Raw genomic sequence first — 21,199 nt, 5'->3', positions numbered from 1 at the left:
TGCTGATGCTTGGAGCTGTGGAACTTTCTGGGGTGCACCTTCACTCTGCTGCTGATAAGAGAGTGGTCAGGGTGTGATGAACACTGAGCAGATGGCACCTCCTCGTGATGACTAGGTCTAGTCGGTGCCAATGTCCAGACCTTTTGTGATGCAATGATACCTTGTGGCGATGTCTGCCCTGCAAGAAGGTGTTGGTGATGCCGAGTTCATTCAGGGCACAAAGCTTAAGAAGGCGCTGTGCGTTATCATTGATCTTGCCCACCCCGTGACGCTATAACGGAAACTGGGCTTAAAGAGGGGCAAAAATGGCAGCTCAACATCCCCGGATATAGAGTTTTCAGGCAGGATAGAGAGGGGGATAAAAAAGGTGGGGGTGTAGCATTATTGGTTAAAGAATCAATTACAGCTGTAACGAATATGCTAAATGAATCATCAAATGAGGCCATATGCGTTGAGTTCAGAAATAAAAAAGGGGCAGCCACACTACTAGGAATGTACTATAGACCCCCAAATAGTGAGAGGGAGATAGAAGAACAAATATGTAGGCATATTTCTGAGTGCAAAAACAATAGGGCAATAATAGTTGGGGATTTCAACTATCCTAACATCAACTGGGAAAGAAATAGTGTGAAGGGCACAGAGAGCACAAAATTCTTGAACGGTATTCAAGAGAACTTTTTTTAGCCAGCATGTAACAAGCCCAACGAGAGGGGTTGCAATTCTAGATTTAATCTTAGGAAATGAAGCTGGGCAAGTGGATGAAGTGGCAGTGGGTGACCATTTTGGAGACAGTGACCATAATACAGTTAGTTTTGGCATTATTATGGAAAGGGACAGAAATAGAACAGGAGTGAAGACTGGATACAGCTACTTGAAGGAAAATCAGTGGCAAACCAGTGGGAGGCATTCAGAAGTGAGATTCTACGGGCACGGTGTAGACATGTCCTCACAAAGAAAAAGGGTGGTACTGCCAAATCTAGAAGCATACAGGGTAAAATAAAGCAGAAAAAGAAAGCTTCTGACAGACACAAAAAACTTAACACTTTTGAAAGCCTTGTGGAGTATAGAAAGTGCAGGGGTGAAGTATAAGAGGAAATTAGGAAAGCAAAGAGAAGACATGAAAAAATATTGGCAGGTAAAATCAAGGAAAATCCAAAGATGTTTTATCAGTACATTAAGAGCAAAAGGATAACTAAGGAAAGGGTAGGGCCTATCAGAGATGTACAAGGTAACTTATGCGTGGATGCAGAAGATGTGGACAGGGTTCTTAATGAGTACTTTTCCTCTGTCTTCACAAAGGAAAGGGTTTATGCAGATATTGTAGTTAAAGAGGAGTGTGAAGTATTAGATATGATGAGCATAATGAGAGAAGTACTAGAGGGTCTGCCATCCTTGAAAGTGGATAAATCACCAGGGCTGGATGAATTGTATCCCAGGCTGTTAAAGGAAGCCAGGGAGGAAATAATGGATGATCTGAGGATCATTTTCAAATCCTCACTAGATACAGGCGAGGTACCAGAGGATTGGAGGTCTGTGAATGTTCTGCTATTGTTTGAAAAGGGTGTGAGGGATAGGCCAAATAATTATAGGCTGGTCAGTCTGACCTCAGTGCTGGGTAAATTGTTAGAATCTATTCTGAGGGATAGGATAAACTGTCACTTAGAAAGGCACGGATTAATCAGGGATAGTCAGCATGGATTTGTTAAGGGAAGGTTGTATCTTACTATCTTAATTGAATTTTTTGCAAAAAGAGTTAGGGAGGATTGATGAAGGTAGAGCGGTGGATGTTGTCTACATAGATTTTAGTAAGGCATTTGACGAGGTCTCGCAAGACAGACTGGTAAGAAAAGAAAAAGCCCATGGGATTCAGGGGGATGTGGCGAGTTGGATCCAAAATTGACTTAGTGACAGGAAACAAAGGGTAATGATCGACGGATGTTTTTATGAATGGAAAGCGATTTCCAGTGGCGTTGCAGAGGGCTCAGTGTTGGGTCCCTAGCTGTTTGTGGTATATATTAATGATTTGGACTTAAATGTGGGGAAGCATGATTGGGAAATTTGCAGATGACAGAAAAATTGGCCATGTAGTTGATAGTGAAGAGGATAGCTGTAGACTCCAGAATTACTCCCTTTTCATAACCATGTTCAGGTGGAGCAATGGATACAGTCAGATAAAACTAGAGTGGTTTGTCGAGACACAGAAAAATTAGTGGGCTATCTTGAAATCAAGAACATAGGAATTAGGAGAAAAAGTAGCCCATATGACCCCTGCAACCTGCTCCGCCATTCAATAAGTTCCTGGCTGATCTTCGACCTCATCTCCACTTTCCTGCCTGATCCCCATATCGCTTGATTCCCTTAGATTACTTTTCTGCACTGGACTACATTGAAAAAATGTAAGACTCCGCTTCCATCTATAATCTGCTTTTTTTTTGATCTATGCGCTGTGGAAAAGATCTGGAAAATCTAGATCGAAAGATTGTCTTTCAAATTTGGCTTCAAATTCCTGGACTTCTCAACATCGAGAAGACGCTTTTGCTCTGGACTACACTGGTTATACCATAAGACCCAACTTCTGTCTCTGATTTGCTGCTCTTTTGTGATATTTAAAGTACTTCAGCATAAGCCATCACCTTCAAGAACAAAAGAAAAACTGGGAAGGATGAATTTTAGTCTGCTTTTTTTTTTGATGTTTTAAATTGTTCTCATGATCTGATTGCTCCAGGCTGCATGAGGACTTCCACATATTTTCATTTATTGTAAACAAATTTCTGACTAACATTCATCGCCTGTTTCTATCGTGCACCAAAGATTAGGAACTAAGTATTTTTGGAACCAGGGGTTAAGACCATTGCAGACATCATGTGTTTAAATCTAGAAACATTAACATTGTTCATAAACACACAAGAGCCAATAGATTTTTTTTAAAGTGCTTTAACTGCCACAGAATGTGTATAAATGTGAACTGAGACATGAATGAGTTGATATGTTATATCACTGCTAATTGTCTTGTAAATTATTTTGAACGGAAATGCCAGCAGAATTTTAATGTCACCGCCCTTTAAAAATATATTCTGGCTTGATTTTGTGTGGTCCCATGAAGCGGGATTGGAGGCGGGGGGCACAGAGTATCACAATGGGTTTGGGGGCTGGCGGGCAGAGGGCCCATTGCCCCCCCATCGCCAAGTGATCTTCCCAGCGGCGGGATAGTCCGACAACAGCGTTCCCACCCAGAGGCCAATTTACGCCCTTAAGTGGCCAATTAATGGTCAATTAAGGGCCTCTTCTTGCTGTCGCTGGGATCTTACCAGTGGCTTTGGGGGGGGGGGTGGTCCCTCCTCAGTGGAGGATTTGTGGCCCGTGGAGGACCCTCACTGGGAACCAATTCACCCCCTGGGACCCCTCCTCCCCCTGGACTGCAAGACCACCCCCAGCACCCCCTTGACTGGTCCTTCTGGACTGGCCCCAGTGACCCCGCCTCACCTACCTCTTGTCCGGTGTTCCAGCACTGGGACTGGGCCCATATTGGCTGGCAGCTCATGGAGGTGGGATCCCCATCTTTAAAGGGATGGTAATCTTGCTTCCTGAAACTTTGATTTTTTTTTGATTTAAAAAGACCGAGGATTGCTCTGGGGTGGGGTGGGGGTGGGACAGGCGGCGCCTGAAAAGGCAGAGGAGGGGTTGCCCCGCCTTTTCATCTCGGCGCCAGGAGCCCTGCCTGCAGCACAAAATCCAGCCCTCTGTTTTAAATTTTGGCCTTTGTGCTATGAGTTGCAGTCCGATTATAAATCCAGAGGTTTATGATCAGAATGCACTTACTGTCATGGATAGCAGAGCATCCATAGTCATTGTTTATAGTAGGAAATTGATTTTTATTGTGTGCGTTAATTGCATAAAAGTGGTATTTCACTTCATTACCATTTGCAAGAGGCATATATAGACTTCATACCCAACTTCATGTGAAATCTTGAACATAATGGGTCAGCAGTATTCAGATATGATAGTTTGTCAGTTAATGATACCCAAGATACAAGTAGTATGTGTGTATGGAAGAAGTAAATTAACTTATAAAAACATCACACATTATTGAAATTCAGCATGACTCCAGATCTTAACATGTAAACAAAACATGCAAAGTTTTGTACTTTTATTTCCCATTGTTTCTAATTTCTGTGTACTCAATTTGGTATTTGTTGGGGCTTCCAGCCATCCTTTACTTCTCTATAATGCAAAATACATATGACCATTGGATGAATTACAAATGTGTATGGAGTCTCTTCTTGGTTTTGTACTTGTTGTCCAGTACATCCATGTGCTGGCCCAAAACCAACATTAAGCTGCACACAACACCCATTTGTGTGTGTGTCCAACTCACTTTAAGATATACAATCAAATTTTTTTATGGCTTATTAACAGTATCTATAGTTTTATTATAATGGTAACAAATTATTATTAAATGCTTAATTTTTTTTTACAAAAAACAAGTACAAGAGCTGTTTTTTTCCTTCTTACTGTTCCCACTGTTCTCTTTTATTCTAATTTATAGGTCTAAGGCCAGAACCATTTTCTTGGAGAAAATGGAATCTGGAATGGCTAAAGAAGCCAATCAGCAAGAGAGGTCCTGACAGAAAAGAAAAAATTCTGTCCTCAATAGAACTCCAATCAGGTAGGTTATCATTCTTCCGATATATGCTATTTCACTGCCGACAGTCACCTCATTCCATGTCATTCTATATATTGCATGAAAAGAATGGGTGAGGGAGTCTGACTGTCGAGGTAGACCCTGACTCCCTTTTCATAACCATGTTCAGGTGGACCACTAGATACAGTTAGATAAAACTAGAGAGGTTTGTCGAGACACAGAAAATTAGTGGGCCATCTTGAAATCAAGAACATAGGGAATAGGAGAAAATCTAGGCCATATGACCCCTGCAACTTGCTCTGCCATTCAATAAGATCCTGGCTGATCTTCGACCTCAAGTCCACTTTCCTGCCTGAACCCCATATCCCTTGATTCCCTTAGAGTATTGCATGGGGGGGATCCAAAGGTCAGGAAGCAACAGAAGTGTGGGAGTGTGTCCCTGATAATGGTGGTTAGTGCTGTGTACTGCACCAGCAAGGTAGACTGACTGAGTAGGAGAAATTATTGAAATCAAGCTTGACAAGAAACATAATACCATGATTCGACATACAGCTGAGTCAGGCAAATATTCTTGTGCTGTGTACTGGAGCATATTACTTACTTGAAAACATTCTAATTTGTGCAGAATCTGGTATCTAGACACACACTCAAACAATTATTCTTTCAACCCCTGATGTAGGGAGCTGCTCTGTATCCTTTGCTCCAAGCCGTTAAAGCCTAGAAATTATTTTCTGCAATATTAGAGGCTGAATGCCTAACATGTTTTATGGCATTCTTCTGTCCATTGTTTTATTTTAAATGGGTTAATGACTCTATTAAAATAATAGCCAGAGAAATGTCATATGGTGTATTAAATATTTGGCTGCTGGTATCACCCACCAGCAATCATTTCTTGCTAATTTTCTTAAGTAACGTTTTGCATCCTCACAAAATAAGAACATAGAACAGTACAGCACAGTTCAGGCCCTTCGGCCCACGATGTTGTGCCGAACCTTTAATCTACTCGAAGATCAAACTACCTACCTACCCTTCATTGTACTATCATCCATGTACCTATCCAAGAGTCGCTTAAATGTCCCTAATGTATCTGCTTCTACTACCACCGCTGGCAGCGCATTCCATGCACCCATCACTCTCTGTGTAAAGAACCTACCTCTGACATCTCCCCGAAACCTTCCTCCAATCACCTTAAAATTATGCCCCCTGGTGATGGCCCTTTCCTCCCTGGGAAAAAGTCTCTGGCTATCCACTCTATCTATGCCTCTCATCATCTTGTACCCCTCTATCAAGTCACCTCTCATCCTTCTTCGCTCCAATGAGAAAAGCCCTAGCTCCCTCAATCTTTCTTCGTAAGACATGCCCTCCAGTCCAGGCAGCATCCTGGTAAATCTCCTCTGCACCCTCTCTAAAGCTTCCACATCCTTCCTATAATGAGGCGACCAGAACTGAACACAATATTCCAAGTGTGGTCGAACCAGGGCCTTATAGAGCTGCAGCATAATCTCACGGCTCTTAAACTCAATCCCCCTGTTAATGAAAGCCAACACACCATACGCCTTCTTAACAACCCTATCAACTTGGGTGGCAATTTTGAGCGATCTATGGACATGGACCCCAAGATCCCTCTGTTCCTCCACACTACCAAGAATCCTATCTTTTTAAGCCAGTATTCTGCATTCAAATTCGCCCTTCCAAAATGGATCACTTCACACTTTTCCAGGTTGAACTCCATCTGCCACTCTCAGCCCAGCTCTGCATCCTGTCAATGTCCCGTTGCAACCTACAACAGCCTTCCACACTGTCCACAACTCCAGCAATCTTCGTGTCATCGGCAAACTTGCTAACCCAGCCTTCCACTTCCTCATCCAAGTCATTTATAAAAATCACAAAGAGCAGCGGTCCCAGAACAGATCCCTGCGGAACACCACTGGTCACCGAGCTCCATGCTGAATACTTTCCATCTACTACCACCCTCTGTCTTCTATGGGCCAGCCAATTTTGTATCCAGACAGCCAACTTTCCCTGTATCCCATGCCTCCTTACTTTCTGAATGAGCCTACCATGGGGAACCTTATCAAACGCCTTGCTAAAATCCATATACACCACATCCACTGCTCTTCCTTCATCAATGTGTTTTGTCACATCTTCAAAGAATTCAATAAGGCTTGTGAGGCATGACCTGCCCCTTACAAAGCCATGCTGACTGTCTCTAATCAAACCATGCTTTTCCAAATAATCATAAATCCTGTCTCTCAGAATCCTCTCCAATAATTTGCCCACTACCGACGTAAGACTGACTGGTCTATAATTCCCAGGGTTATCCCTATTCCCTTTCTTGAACAAGGGAACAACATTTGCCACCCTCCAATCATCTGGTACTACTCCAGTGGACAGTGAGGACACAAAGATCATCGCCAAAGGCGCGGCAATCTCTTCCCTCGCTTCCCGTAATATCCTTGGGTATATCCCGTCTGGCCCTGGGGGCTTATCTGTCCTCATATCATTCAAAATTTCCAGCACATCCTCCCTCTTAACCTCAACCTGTTCGAGCATATCAGCCTGTTCCATGCTGTCCTCACCAACGACCAGGTCCCTCTCACTAGTGAATACTGAAGCAAAGTATTCATTTAGGACCTCCCCTACCTCCTCCGACTCCAGGCACAAGTTCTCTCCACTATCCCTGAAGGTCAATAAAATCGCTTCTCATCTGTCATATGATTATACAAATTCTATACACCCATCATCCCTGTGCTCACTGATCTGCATTAGTTCCTGATCCAGTCTCAATTTTAAAATTTTCATCCTTGGCAAGTTTTTTGAAAACATTGGCTCCTTTATCCCAAGGTATCACACACAAATCTCAGTTAGCATTTGTCTAGTTTTCTGTACCAGAGAATATTGTTATTTGTAAATTTTGTTGGTAGCATTCACGCCTCTGAGTCACAAGGTTCCAGGTTCAAGTCCCACTACAGGACTTGAGCATAAAAATCAAGGCTGACACTCAAGTGCAGTACTGAGGGAATGCTGCACTATTGGAGGTGCCATCTTTCAGATGAGACATTAAACTAAGGGCCCCGTCTGCCCTGTTAGGTAGGCATAAAAGATCCCATGGCACTATTTCAAAGACGATCAGGAGAGTTTTCCCTGGTATCCTGGCCAATACTTATCCCTCAGTCAGCATCACAAAAACAGGTTATCTGGTCATGATCACATTGCTGTTTCTGGGAGCTTGCTGTCTGCAAATTGGCTGTCGCATTTCCTACATTACAAGAGTGACTATTCTTCAAACGTACTTTGGCTGTGGTCATGAAAAGCTCCAGATAAATGCAAGTTTTCTTTTCTCACCTCTCCCTATTTCTGTTACCTCTTCCAGCCCTGTAACCCTTGAGAGCTCTACACTTCTCCAATTCTAGCCTCTTTCATATCCACAATTTTAATCGCTCTACCATTGGTGGCCTTGCCTTCAGGTGCCTTTGCCGTAAGCTCTGGAATTCTCTCCCTAAATCTCTCTGCCTCTCTTTGCCCTTTGCTAAGTTCAAGATCTACGTCTGTGACCTTCACCTGTTCTAATATCTCCTTATGTTGCTCAGTGTCAAATTTTGTTTGATAATACTCCTCGGATGTTTTACTACATTAAAGGTGCTATATCACTGCAAGTTATTGTTTTAATAAAAGCAAAATACTGTGGATGCTGGAAATCTGAAATAAAAGCAAGAAATGCTGGAAATACTCAGCAGGTCTGGCAGCATCTGTGGAGAGAGAAGCAGAGTTAACGTTTCAGGTCAGTGACCCTTCTTCAGAACAAGACCCTTCAAGTTATTGTTGTAAGTAGCCTAATGTCTGTTTGAGAGCTGACAGGTACATCTGAAAATGGCCTGCCTGAAAATGGTCAGCCCTCATATCGGGTCAGATGTCTTTCAGATATGCTTTGGGCGGGGGATGTTTGTCCTCAAAACTGTCCCTTGTTACATCTGTTTTAACCCCACAAACCGATACAGTAAGGTCCAATTTCTACCTCAATCGTCTCTGGCAATGCAGCACTACTTCAGTACTACTTTTGGGGTGACAGCCGGCATTACGCATAAACCTTCGTTTTATGTAGCTCTATGTACCAGAGAATATTTTTATGTGTAAATATTCATGGGCATAGCATTAACATGAATATCAATTTTCACTGAGACATGCTGTGTGTTTTACAGTTAATGCTTTCATGTATGGAAATGCTATTTTTTATTTTAATTATTTTTCTCAGAAAATCACATTCATTATTATCAGTGGTATATCTGATTATAGTATCTTTAAATAAATTGTGTGTTGCATTGTCACCAATCAGGCAAGATATCTGCTGACATAAAATACAGGTTAAGGATAGAACAAAGGAAAGGTGCAGTGTAGATTTACTAGAATCTTATTCGGGATTTGTGGTTATGGTTATGAAGCAAGCATTAAGAAGTTTGGACTTTTCACTAAAATATAAGGGATGTCCTAATAGACGTCTTCAGGAACATGAAGGGTTTTTTTATTGGGTAAATGGTGATAGATTATTTCCATTGATTGATAAGAAGTAATGAAAGGGCAGAAATTGAAGATAACTGTAAATACTGGCGGAGAATTGATCAACCAAATAGCCCGTTTCTGTGCTGTAACATTATATGATTCAATATTCTGGGCCACAAATCATTGGAATCTATTTCTCTGTGTCCGTACAGTCCACAGTTCATTGCCTTTATTCCTTTGGCCAGTATGGCATTTTAACCTGCAGTTGTCTCAACAGCTTAAAGGCCAAAATGGTTCAATTTTTTGGTAAAGAAAATAAATTAATTTACTTTGGCTGGTGTTAATGGGGAAATGTTAACATCTTTAAATCTTTAGGATGTGGGTGAAGAAGACTCTCATAAAATCCTCATAGCATTTGAAAAAGCAGCTCCGTTCTTGTAGCAAGGGTAGCCTGTCAATTGTCCCATGCTGTAAAGCAACTTAATGGTTTACAGTGTTGTTGTTTGTGAGGAAATTTGGAGCTTACAAAAAGAAATGACAAAGAAGGTATTTCTCTCTTTACATTATTATAAGATGAAAGCAGTTCAACAACTTTGTCTAAGATTGGCAAGAATATCTAAATGTTCACTTTCCTTTAAAGTTTAAGTGTTCGATTTACCGCAACAGTATTTGTTTCTTTTTTCATTCAACTGTAGAATAAAATAATGCAGTTTCTACTCAAAATAACATAATATGAATAAAAATTGTACAAATCATGCTCTTAAAAACAAGTCTATTGCTCCATCCTTACAAAAGGAATGAAATCCTAGATTGTTTTGCTCATGATTTACTTCTAATGCCACCACAAAATGATGAAAAACATATCCACAGGATGGACATAAGCTTTCATAAACCAAAAATGTGCCAGCTCCAATGTGTTCATCATAGTGGCAGACATTCAGACTACATTGGGTACTCACTTTGATAAACCAGCAGATTGAATTCCAATCTAATGTTAGCCTATTTTTCCATGGCAGTGTTGTTGCTAGTAATACATTTCTTTCAGGAAATTACAATAATAATTTGCAATTGTAACAACATACTTCAGGTAAAATAATACTTCTGTTGGCATAATAATTATTGAAAAAAATAAAATGAAGTCTTTTGTCCAACATTTTTGTGGGTATGTGTAGGATAGATTGATGACTTCATTTTTTAATGTGGTGATCAGATTTTCAGTATCATTGAAGTTAGCACCATAGTATTGAAACTGGAAGATATATAAAATCTGGGCAGTACCAAAGAAACTGCTTTTAGATATCTAGAGATAATTACAGTCAACTTACATTTGTTTCATTCCTGGATTTCTAAGACTTTTTTGTGGTCACAATGGTGATTTTAAAGTCACTCGAAAAGGGCAGCAAAATATAATAAGAATGCTACAAACAGAGATGTAATCTGTTTAATGTAAGGTTCTGTTTTGATAAATCTCAGTAAAGTTCCTTTTTAGGCATTTATTCAGCTGTTTAGTAATGTTGTGTTCAAATTGATTCCAAGCATTCCTCTCTGCTTTTTAAAATTATGCTCTAAACTGCAAACACAATATGATTCAGATAAAATATTTTTAAAATTCTGAAATTGTTAATTCTCTGTTTTTGAAATGACAGTGTCATAAATAATAGATAGGTAAATACGTTGATAAAATTAGATTGATCCTATATACATCTAATTAAAATTATATCTCTGTAAATAAGTCTTTAATCTGAACAGCTATGACTACCTATTCAGCAGGTAGCATTTTCTGCAAACTGTCAAGATGTTTAAACAAACAAATAAACAAATAAATTGTAATAAATGTTGCTACCCTCAAAATAGAGTCATCTAAAAGAAAGGCCAATGTTTCAGACGGATCTTTGGCTAATTTTAAAAATTTGATAGTGTTTTGAGAGAAGCTTTGCCTATATTAAACCACAGCTTTACTTTGCCCAGGTATAGAGTGATAAAGAACTTTAGCATAAGCAGAGCTGCCAGCTTGTGCCATTCTAAAACAGGTATGGGTATCAGCACCAGAAGTATAAACAAGTCAGTTAAATGTTTTGTGGCATGAAATGGTGTATTGTGGAATTATCAAACAGCCAAACTAAATGATAAATATTGTAGCATAATTTGGGCAGCACAGTGGCGCAGTGGTTAGCACCGCAGCCTCACAGCTCCAGCGACCCGGGTTCAATTCTGGGTACTGCCTGTGTGGAGTTTGCAAGTTCTCCCTGTGTCTGCGTGGGTTTCCTCCGGTGCTCCGGTTTCCTCCCACATGCCAAAGACTTGCAGGTTGATAGGTAAATTGGCCATTAGCAATTGCCCCTAGTATAGGTAGGTGGTAGGGAAATATAGGGACAGGTGGGGATGTGGTAGGAATATGGAATTAGTGTAGGATTAGTATAAATGGGCGATCGATGGTCGGCGCAGACTCGGTGGGCCGAAGGGCCTGTTTCAGTGCTGTATCTCTAAACTAAAACTAAACTAAATTAAATTATCAATAATGACAAAAGGGGAAGTTTTCTGTACCAGTAGATGTCACTAAAGCACTTAAATGAAGCACAGTAAGGACACCGAAGGGAAAGGAATTTCCCAGAATTTTTTCTCCCCAATTGGCCTTGTTTTTTGCTTCCCCCAGGAGGTTACATGACTGATGGTGGGCAGGTGGATCAGTATGCTGGTGGGCATAGGTGCCTAATTGTCATGCTCTAAATGTCGTGGTTCTGTAGAACAGGCTTAATAGGCCAAATGGTCTTTTGCTGCCTGCCAATTTTGTATATTCACAAAGCTACTAAAACTGTCCTATTTATTCTCTAATAGCTTGTGATAGGTGCCATACTTTCAGAACATTTTTGCTATTCTTCATTTCCTTCCCCAAAACTATCACTGTAAACATTAATATTAACAGGTGATGGCACTGCTTCATATCTGCTGTAAGTGTAAAGAAATTACATTGAAAAGCATCTTTGGTTGTGAACCAAAGTTAATCTATTATGCCTCATTGAAGTATTTATTTTATTGATATGTTGGATAAAGATTAAATAAAGTATTCAAATACTTTTGTTGTCCCTATAAAAGTACTTCATTGTCTGTAAAGCGCTTTGATATGTCCGATGGTCGTGAAAAGCACTGTATAAATGCAAGTCTTTCTTTCTGTTATAAGATATCCTGCTTCAGTCATTCTGCAAAAAAAAAATCACCAGTGAATTTCCTGGAAAAGTGATGTTTTGTTGCTAGCATTCATATTGAAGCAAAATATCTAAACTTGATTAATTGATCCCAGATATAGGCCGGGAAATTTACTGGCCCCCCTGAGGTGGGGTGGGGTGCAGGGGCACGGAGAATCGTGAAGGGTGGTGATGGGAGGTGGCAGGATGGAGGGACCATCGCCCAGCAATTTTCCTGGGGGCAGGATAAGCCGACAACAGCCTTCCTGCTCAGAGGCCACTTGAGCCCCTTAAGTGGCCCTTAAGGTTCCCCCCGCCTTTTCGGCCCAGCATCAGGTGCCCCACCCCAGCATAATATCTAGCCCATAGTTTCAATATGATAATCAAATCATATTGTAGAAATGTTCATGCACAATTAATATATTAGCAGATGTTCCATGACATTGCTAAAAGTAAGCCATAGGTTTTTTAAGAGTAGGAATATGCCAAACAGTATTATCAGCACTGGTCCTTGCTCTGGGATGTGCAAGTACAGCAAAAGGCAACTGGACTTGCACAGTTCAGGATGGGACCTTGCAATATGTTACAAATTTGGGGTCTGTATCGATACCTCCTTGGGTTCTGTGGTATCAAGTGATCCTGTAAGCAGGTCCTATGTCCCTTATGTTCTGGAGTTGACTTACATTACGCAATGTGGCACAGTATGTGAGGAGTCCTGATGTCTGGGATCAGGAAGGGAAGGGCCACAAGTTTGAAGAAAATCTAGAGGAGGTTTCTTGCTTTTTCAAGATTAGCCAAAGATCCCTCTGATTTACTGGGAGAAGACTCCTAGGATTGGCCAGCATTATGGAGAAATGGTCCTAGGATCAGGAAGGACTGGAAGAGAGGACTTGGTTTACACTGGGGATGGTCTTGGGGTCAATGTGCATTGGGAGAGAGGTCAAGGAGGGGGTTTCAGGATCTCATAGCAGAAGAGGGGGGCATAGGACATCCTGGGGAAGGTGGTCTGGGAAAATTAGGGAGATCTAGATCCTGTGAGCATTGGGAGGTTGCCAGAATCTGGCAATATTGGGAGCAGGATCTGTCTCGTTTGGACTATCAGGCAATCTGTGCTACCAAGTTCACTCCTTTTTTGGCCCTTTTTAGTGTCAGACACCCACAACAGTTTTGCCCATTAAAGTCAGTTCCTGCCTTTAAGTTCCTGTTTTAGTGTACTTAGTGCCCTATATTTGATTTTGCTGACTTAGTCAACCTTGAGCAAGAAAAACAAAAATACCACACAAAATGCTCAGAAATTCCTTGTTTATCCAGTTTCCCCAAGTTTTTATGCAACAAAATGGCATTTAACCTTCTCAATGAATTTTATAATGTTTGTAAGGTAGAATTATTGTTTTAAAATCCAGGTTGACTGCTTTTAATTATGTTCTGTTCATCTTGCTGATGGTCTTGGCTCACTGGTAACACTCTCACCTCTGAGTCAGAAGGTTGTGGGTTCATATCCTACTCCAGAGACTTGACCACAAAGGCTGACAATCCAGTAATAAGGGAAGGCTGAACTGTTGGAGGTGGTGTCTTTTGGAACTACTCACCCTCTTGGATGGATGTAAAATATTGCATTTTTTTTTTGGGACCTTGCTGTGCACAAATTGGCTGCAGCATTTCCTGCACTATTACACTTCAAAAATACTTCATTGCTTGTAATTCCCCTAGATGCACTGATGCTATTCAATCAGCTATACTGATGGAATTTCTTTTTTAGCTTCTAGTAGTTCTTGCTTAGTAACCTTTCTTCAAATTAATTTGAAAAAGATAGTAAACTTCAATATATTTATTGAGGTAAAATTTATATTCTGTTTTCCTCTGTGTTTTTGTATCTCTCTGAAAAATGACAGTGTTCTGATATGACTGATTACACACCAATAGTACTTTTTATTCTATAAACTTTAGAATGCATATTATGCTAAGAGAGACTGAAGCAAGAGAGAGGCGGGTGAGGAGGAGAGAGTTTTTCTTATGTTGTTGTTAGTTCATGAATAGCACCAAAGCACATATACAGTTAGTCCCAGGAACAATATTAAACTCTCTATTGACTTAATGAAACAGCACTTTAGATGCTTGGGTAAATTGGGAATGTTTTACAATATAGCTCCATTGGGATCGTCAAGGTCATCGTGGTCTTCTGCATGCTGACCACCTTTGCCATCAAAGGAGCCCTATCCCTGGACTTGGTAGAGTCAGAACTGGATAAGGCAAACATGAGGAAACTGAGAAACTCTTGGCTCAATCATTTGGTCCAGGCCAGCCTGTAATGGCTGGATTAGCCATGGTAATTCAGCATTGGTACTCAGATGACATCCATATCCTTTATTTAAATGCAGGCCCTGTGGTGCCAGGTCACTGAAGCTGACACTCTTACTAACATATGTACCTTCCTCTCCTCCATTTCCATCACCTGCTCCTGTTTACACATGCTTTGTTATTCACTTGGTATATCTACCTCAAACTGACTGCCTAATTCCTCTGGCTGGCTGTACCTCTGCTGGTGCTTGCTACAGATGGATTTAGTGATGCTGAATAATTTTGAGGCACTGGGTTTGTAAGTAGCACTAGTGCCTGCAGCTTTTGCTTTCGACATGTCAATAAAAACAGAACAAGAAAATATATTAGAATACACCCTTTGAAACATCGCTAAAATGTGCCATGCTAGTTTTCTGCAATGTGTGCATGCGAGTGAGAAGAAGAGTAATAAGAGAAGGATGGTTCTTGCCTTGGGATTTGGAGACTGTTCCAGCTACAGCATGGTTCACTCCCTCTATGTTTTTAGACCCCAGCATATGCAGTCTATATTAACTGAAGGGTCTAAAATGAAGAGGACCACTTTTAGTTTTAATTACTCCCTTCTGTTAGACACCACTTTTTCTTCCAAATATTGCTGAAGTAATGGAAGTTTGAAGAGCACCTAGGTTAGTGGCAGTCTAGTGGCCATCTTGTCTACCAGCTCGAGTGTGATCAGGCATGATGTCGATTCAGCTTGATTTGTAATGACACCTTTCCAAATGGCCACGTGACAACAGTACCAGCAGTGGCATGAGCTTGTTTGTAAAGCTTGGAAAGAGCTGTTTTATGATGGCTTAGCATGCAGCTTGAGTCAAGGTATAACAGGGTAAAAAACAGCTATTAATGGTTTTCACACTTTTCCCACTCACTTGAAAGGAGTTGGGTCATAGAATTAGCCCTAACCCTCAAGCTATGCTCCCTTCATTCACTGTGATCTTAGTCCAGCATAGTAATGCAAGTGTTAAGCTTACTACTTTGTGATCTCACCACTTAAGCATTCAAATTTGAAAATTCATCCAAATATGCATTCTCTTCATATTTACACATAGTGGCTTGAAGTTATAAATGTCAGTTTTCAAAATTGTCGTGAATTGACAATAATTCCTCTCGATCGTTTATTCCTATACATTTCTTATGTGAGGAAGATGCACTTGGATCCCAAGGAAGACAGCCCTCCTTTACTGTATAGGTTTCATCAGCATTTCCTAAGGCCCAATTAAAAATAGAGATGTTCTAACCTTTTACCTAACCATGATTCCTTCTTTGCACAGTAGCAATGAAGTAGCCGCTTTAAATAGCAGTTGCAACTATGTGCTACTTCCTGTCCTTCCCTAACAGTGGACTCCTGCAAGTAGACGCAATCTGTACTTATAAATAGTTAATAAAGCTAATGTCACAAAAACCTGTGAGCCTAGTGCTCCACAAACCACTGACCACCTCCAGGCGCTTCACCATTGTCTCTCAAGACAAGAAGTCCAGCACAATACTGCAAGCATTAAACCTACTACTTTGTGATCTCACCACTTAAATATCCAAATTTAAAAATTCACCCAAAGGTGCATTCTCTCCATATTTATGTACAGTTTGTTTGACATTATAAATGTCAGTTTTCAAAGTTATGATGAATTGACAATAATTTCTCTTGATCAGTTATTCCTAATCTGGAGAGTACAGACATGTATGCTGTTAAATTGTAAGTTTCAACTTTTGCCATTCAGAACCAAACATCTCCAGTGAATTGAATGAAGGAAAAGACCACAGCTCAGGCATGCATTACTCTTAGGCTATGTGAGATTCATCTTCACAGTATAACAATTAAAGCCTTTTATTGGCTTTCTAATGGCATATTTTAGAAATTGTTAAATACCCAGTATTTGGCAAAAGAGCTTATTGTCAGTATGTGTGGTTGGTGTAGTACTTTGCAAATGTTACTTCTTATTATGCTGAAGGCAGACAAGTGGGCTTTAGAATTAATTACATACAATGCATGATTCTTTTCAAATTCCCCACATCTTCCCAAAATCTACCACTACTGGCAATTTTTGTGGGTTGCCCCTCAGCCCAGAAAACACATCTACCTTTTAAATAATAGAGACCACAGGAAATGCAAATGGCAGTTCAATGATAACAATGATTTGAATTTATACAGTCTTTAACATAGAAAAAAGTGCCAAGATCGTCACAACTGTAATCAGACAAAAATGTACTTTGGACCAAAAAGGGAGATATCAGGAGGAGTGAGTAAAAGCTTGGCCAAAGAGGTAGGTTTCAAGGAAGATCTTAATGGAATGGAGTGAGCCAGCAAGAAAAAGAGGTTTAGGGAGAGAATTCCAGAGCAGCGGACCTAGATGGTGCAAGGCTCAGTTGCCAATGGTGGGGTGAAAACAGTGCAAGATACACCAGGGGCCAGAGTGCACCCATGTTTCCAATCCAATCAAGCATAGCATTTCATTTTTGTTTCCCGTTCAACAGCTTTGCTGTATTTTTCCTGATTAGTCCCCTGGTGAAACCGCCATTACCATTGCTGTCTGTGGATTGGGCAGGTTTCAGGTGCTAACAATATTACAAACAGGTTCAAAGGATGCTCCCAATAAAACAATATGGATAATTTCCTATGCAGCGTCAGTTATGTTAAAAACACAAAGAATGTTTAATACATCCGTTACGATCAACAGAAAATATACTTCAAGATCTCATATTTATAATTACAATGATTTGATTTTTTTCTCTTTCAAGGTTCTAATTATTTTCCCTATTCCATCAGACTTGTCCTAACCTTGTCACTCCCTCCCCTCTCTTTGATTCCCATGTTATCAGTACTTCACAAGGTAAATAATGACTTGGATTATTTCTATATACCTTAGTTATCATTGATCTCTTTTTTGTAATGAATTCCTTGTGTTTTGTGTTTGGACTTTGTTGTTTTTGGAAATCTAAGGCTTATTTTGTGAGGTGTGGAGTTTTTCTATTTGTTTTCAATTTCTGATATGAGAACTAAGGTAATTCAGTCTGGAACAAAAGTGAAAATAAAATAAATATATTCATGAAAATTATAATGAATAACTTCCCTGGCTTGCTTTTGCATTTTGACCATTGTGTCGTTCATGGCCTCTTTCTGGTGCTGAAGGAGCTTGGCTGTACTTGTCATCACACATGTCTTATGTGGTCAATAACTTATGCATTCTCCTCTATGGCTCTTTGGAGAGTTACTTATGCCCTTTTTAAATTATTCTGTATTATATTATTTTGCTCTAGGTACATTTTTATCTGTTATTCATTTATATTGGGTTTTAGGCAGTGTGGTCCACTAACTAAACTTGGCTGCTATACAAACAAGCTAGCTTGATCCAGTTGGGGAAAAAAGTTAGTTTAATAGACTACTACTAGATGCAGTGATGCAAACAGTTTGTTGAATCAACTTTGCACGACAGGATGTGAAGTGGAGCTGTGATCGATTTTGATTTATGGTATATGTGTTTTCCCTGTTTAAAATTGCTCCTTCGTGTCACGGATCCTTTGCTTGTGGCAGATTTTACAGTGTGTTCCAGCAGTGCTTGTTGGATTACAATTGTGAACTTAGTCATGAAACCTGAAATCAGACAGCCACATCTGGATTTGATTGATGATGCAGCCAAGTCTAACAATCAAATTGAGCGTATGACTTTCAGCTCTTTTAACTGTGGATTTCTCATGTCAAGGTTTTGATGGTATAAAGGAAGCTGTCTTTTTTGTTTTTGCTGCCTTTGGTAGTCTGCGATGGTGTGCCCTATAAAGATAAAATTGCAAATTTAGAAAGGAAAAGATTGCAACATAACTTGATCACATACCTGTGGTCTCTTCATTTCTCCTGAATTATTATTCAAGTAATGTTCTTGTAACAATTAATTATATTGCACAAAGTACCGTTTTAGATGATACATCATGTCATTTCTATGTAAAATCCCTTTAAATAAATACTATAAACATAGAATTTAGAATCATGTTACATTTTGTTACTTTGCAAAAATAGATTATGGAAGTTATCTTTTAAAAAGCTTTACTTTGCAGAAAATGTAATCATGTTTGCCACTAGCTAAAATGTTCTTTGAAATGTTAGGGTTTTTCCACTGCCTTTACTATCTCACTGTCATGCAGATGTGTTTTAGCTATTAATTATGCCAAATATATGCCATTTCCACCAGATCGTTTGCAGGTCTACGGCAACACTACTGGAACAATTTCAGAGCATTTATGCACGCTATCTGCTCCACTTTACAGTGTCCAGTAATTTAAAATACGCTCACAAGCCAACTTTTTCTATTACACTTTTTCTCTCACCCATTTTCATGTTGCCTTAATTTACCTAATCATACCATTATTCCTTTCTATAAATATTTTGCCCACTTGTCACTAATTGTTACTAGGCAAGTTAGTGTTAGACTTTTTTCCCCTAAAATCTTGATTTTCGACCAAATTGAATAACTTCTGTCTTATTTCTTGGTAATTTTTTCTCATTATCAGTATTATGTATTCTAACCCACCTGTCTGTCTCACTGTCAACCATTTCTCTCACTCTCTCTCTGCCTGTCAGTGCTACAGAAGTTATAAATTAAAAGGCTCCAAGCCAATGTGGCCATCGGGTCAGGGAAACCCCTCGGCAGGCCTATTCACGGATGGGGCTGCAGTCTTTCATCCCTGTGGCCCCCCTTCATTGGGGCATGGAGCCTCTCGCTCGATTGAGCAGGCAGCCTCTGCACACGGTGAGTGGGCAGCTCTAACATTGGTAAAATACTGCTGCTGACGCAAAATGGCCCCTAAGAATAAGGTGGCCTTATTTGGACTAATTAGATCCAGGATGTGGGAATGCATTGGGGAGCCATTCCAATGCGGCTCCTCCCTATTTTCCCAGACCCTCTACCTCCAACTGTGTCACCATGGGGGAACATTCAGTCTAAGGTTTCTGATGTTAAACACAGCTGTCTGGTTTCCCTCCCTTTTCAGGAATTTGTCCACCCATTCTGTAATGTCCTATCTCAGGTGTCTGAAGGCAGCATGTCATTTAGGATACCCAGTCACGCTTTAAAACAGGTTATCTAACTGTTAATTATAGATCCCTCCCATAGCTACCACATAACTGTTCTCAGAGCTAGTATCTCCCTTTTCCAAATAGTTTTTTCCAAATAGTTAATTCCTCGCTGCATAGAGCCATGATATTGAACCTTCCCGGTTCCTCTGTTTTTGCCCTCACCATAGATGCCTGTAAATTGTATGGCTATTGAACAAGTTCAAACCTTTAGAGTTTTACTGTACTGGTTTCCTCCTCCTTTCATTGCCGGAAGTCTCTCATTTACCTTCTCTGCTTTACTATTTCTCTCTTTGTGGGGTGACCACCTCTTCCAGAAAATGTTCCTCCCCATATATGATGCCGAGCATAGCCAGTTGATTCTCAAGTGCAAAATTTCCCTGCTTGAGCAGTGACTCTTGACCCAGTGAAATATGTTGGGATCAGATTGGAGTCAGAGGATTGAGTGGAAATCCTGTCCACTGCTACTTCACTCCAAAGAGGAGAATCAAGCTCCATGGGTGGGTTGGGAGGTGTGGGGGGAGGGGGGGGGGGTGAAGAAATGTGAATAGTGCTTGTGCCTGACTCCCTACTATGGCTGTCCAGAGGTTAAATTGGATAGCCTCAGAAAATGGCGTGAGGATCACAGTGCACAATTAACCTGCGCTCTTTCACTGTAATGCTGGCAGTACACCGACTTAATACTGCTTGCTCGTTATAATGATTTATGTGTGCTTGGAGCACTAACTGGGCTGTTCATTGGCTGCATGCATTGGCAGGAGGACCAATACATATAGTAACTTGCACTATCTAAAGTTAGCCTGCACCTCTGAAAGAGGAGGTGCATTGTGGCTGGAACAGGTATTAGGAGTTGTTCTGAGAATCTGACCTGGGAAAGAATGAAGAATGGCTGGCCATGGGAGACAGTGGGCACTCAGGTTTTCAGATGCTGCACTGGAGGACTTGGCAGAGGAGGTAAAAATCAGGGAGAGATGCCCTGTATCTTGTGGGTGTAGGAGGCCCTACAAACACATAATGAGAAGGGAGTGGGAACGATAGCCATGGAGGTCAGTGCCAGGGGTTTAGTCCCAAGGTGCTGGATTCAGTGACGCAAGAAGTTTAATGACCTTACACAAGTGATCAAGGTCAGTGAGTGCATCCTCAAATGCCGTATCCTACCAACTGCTCCACTAGCACCAGTCACTGCTCGATTTACCATAATCCCATCACTCACCTATCAACAATCTCTATCAATCAGGACTCATAGACAACATTCATATGCTTCACCTCACCTTCACACACATCACTATTGCATGCCTCACACTCACATCTCATAGCTTGCACATACTGCCAGCTATTCAACCACATCAGCCAAATAGATTGCATGACAATCACTGATTCACTTCCCTCTTTTTTTCAGAAGGTGGCACATAGCCAGCAGCAACAGGAACAAACCAGAGGGGTCTAACCCCCATGAGAAATGATCCTGGCCATTATGGG

The 21,199-nt window shown here is 40.6% G+C and overlaps 1 protein-coding gene across 4 annotated transcripts in view; it reads left to right on the top strand.

Moving 5' to 3' along the window:
* The window catches only part of LOC137352461 (protein FAM227B-like), a 221,295-nt gene that overhangs the window by 46,301 nt on the left and 153,795 nt on the right, over positions 1–21,199 (top strand). For all 4 annotated transcript variants that reach the window (XM_068017936.1, XM_068017934.1, XM_068017935.1 and 1 more), the window contains one exon: positions 4,547–4,666. In XM_068017936.1, the coding sequence (XP_067874037.1) occupies positions 4,547–4,666 (120 nt within the window). The remainder of the gene's footprint in view (positions 1–4,546; positions 4,667–21,199) is intronic.

The sequence above is a fragment of the Heterodontus francisci genome, chromosome 38 (genome assembly GCF_036365525.1).
Source record: "Heterodontus francisci isolate sHetFra1 chromosome 38, sHetFra1.hap1, whole genome shotgun sequence".
NCBI classification, from domain to species: domain Eukaryota; kingdom Metazoa; phylum Chordata; class Chondrichthyes; order Heterodontiformes; family Heterodontidae; genus Heterodontus; species Heterodontus francisci.
The sequence above is the reverse complement of the archived record's forward strand: the minus strand, read 5'-3'. Positions and strand labels throughout refer to the sequence as shown.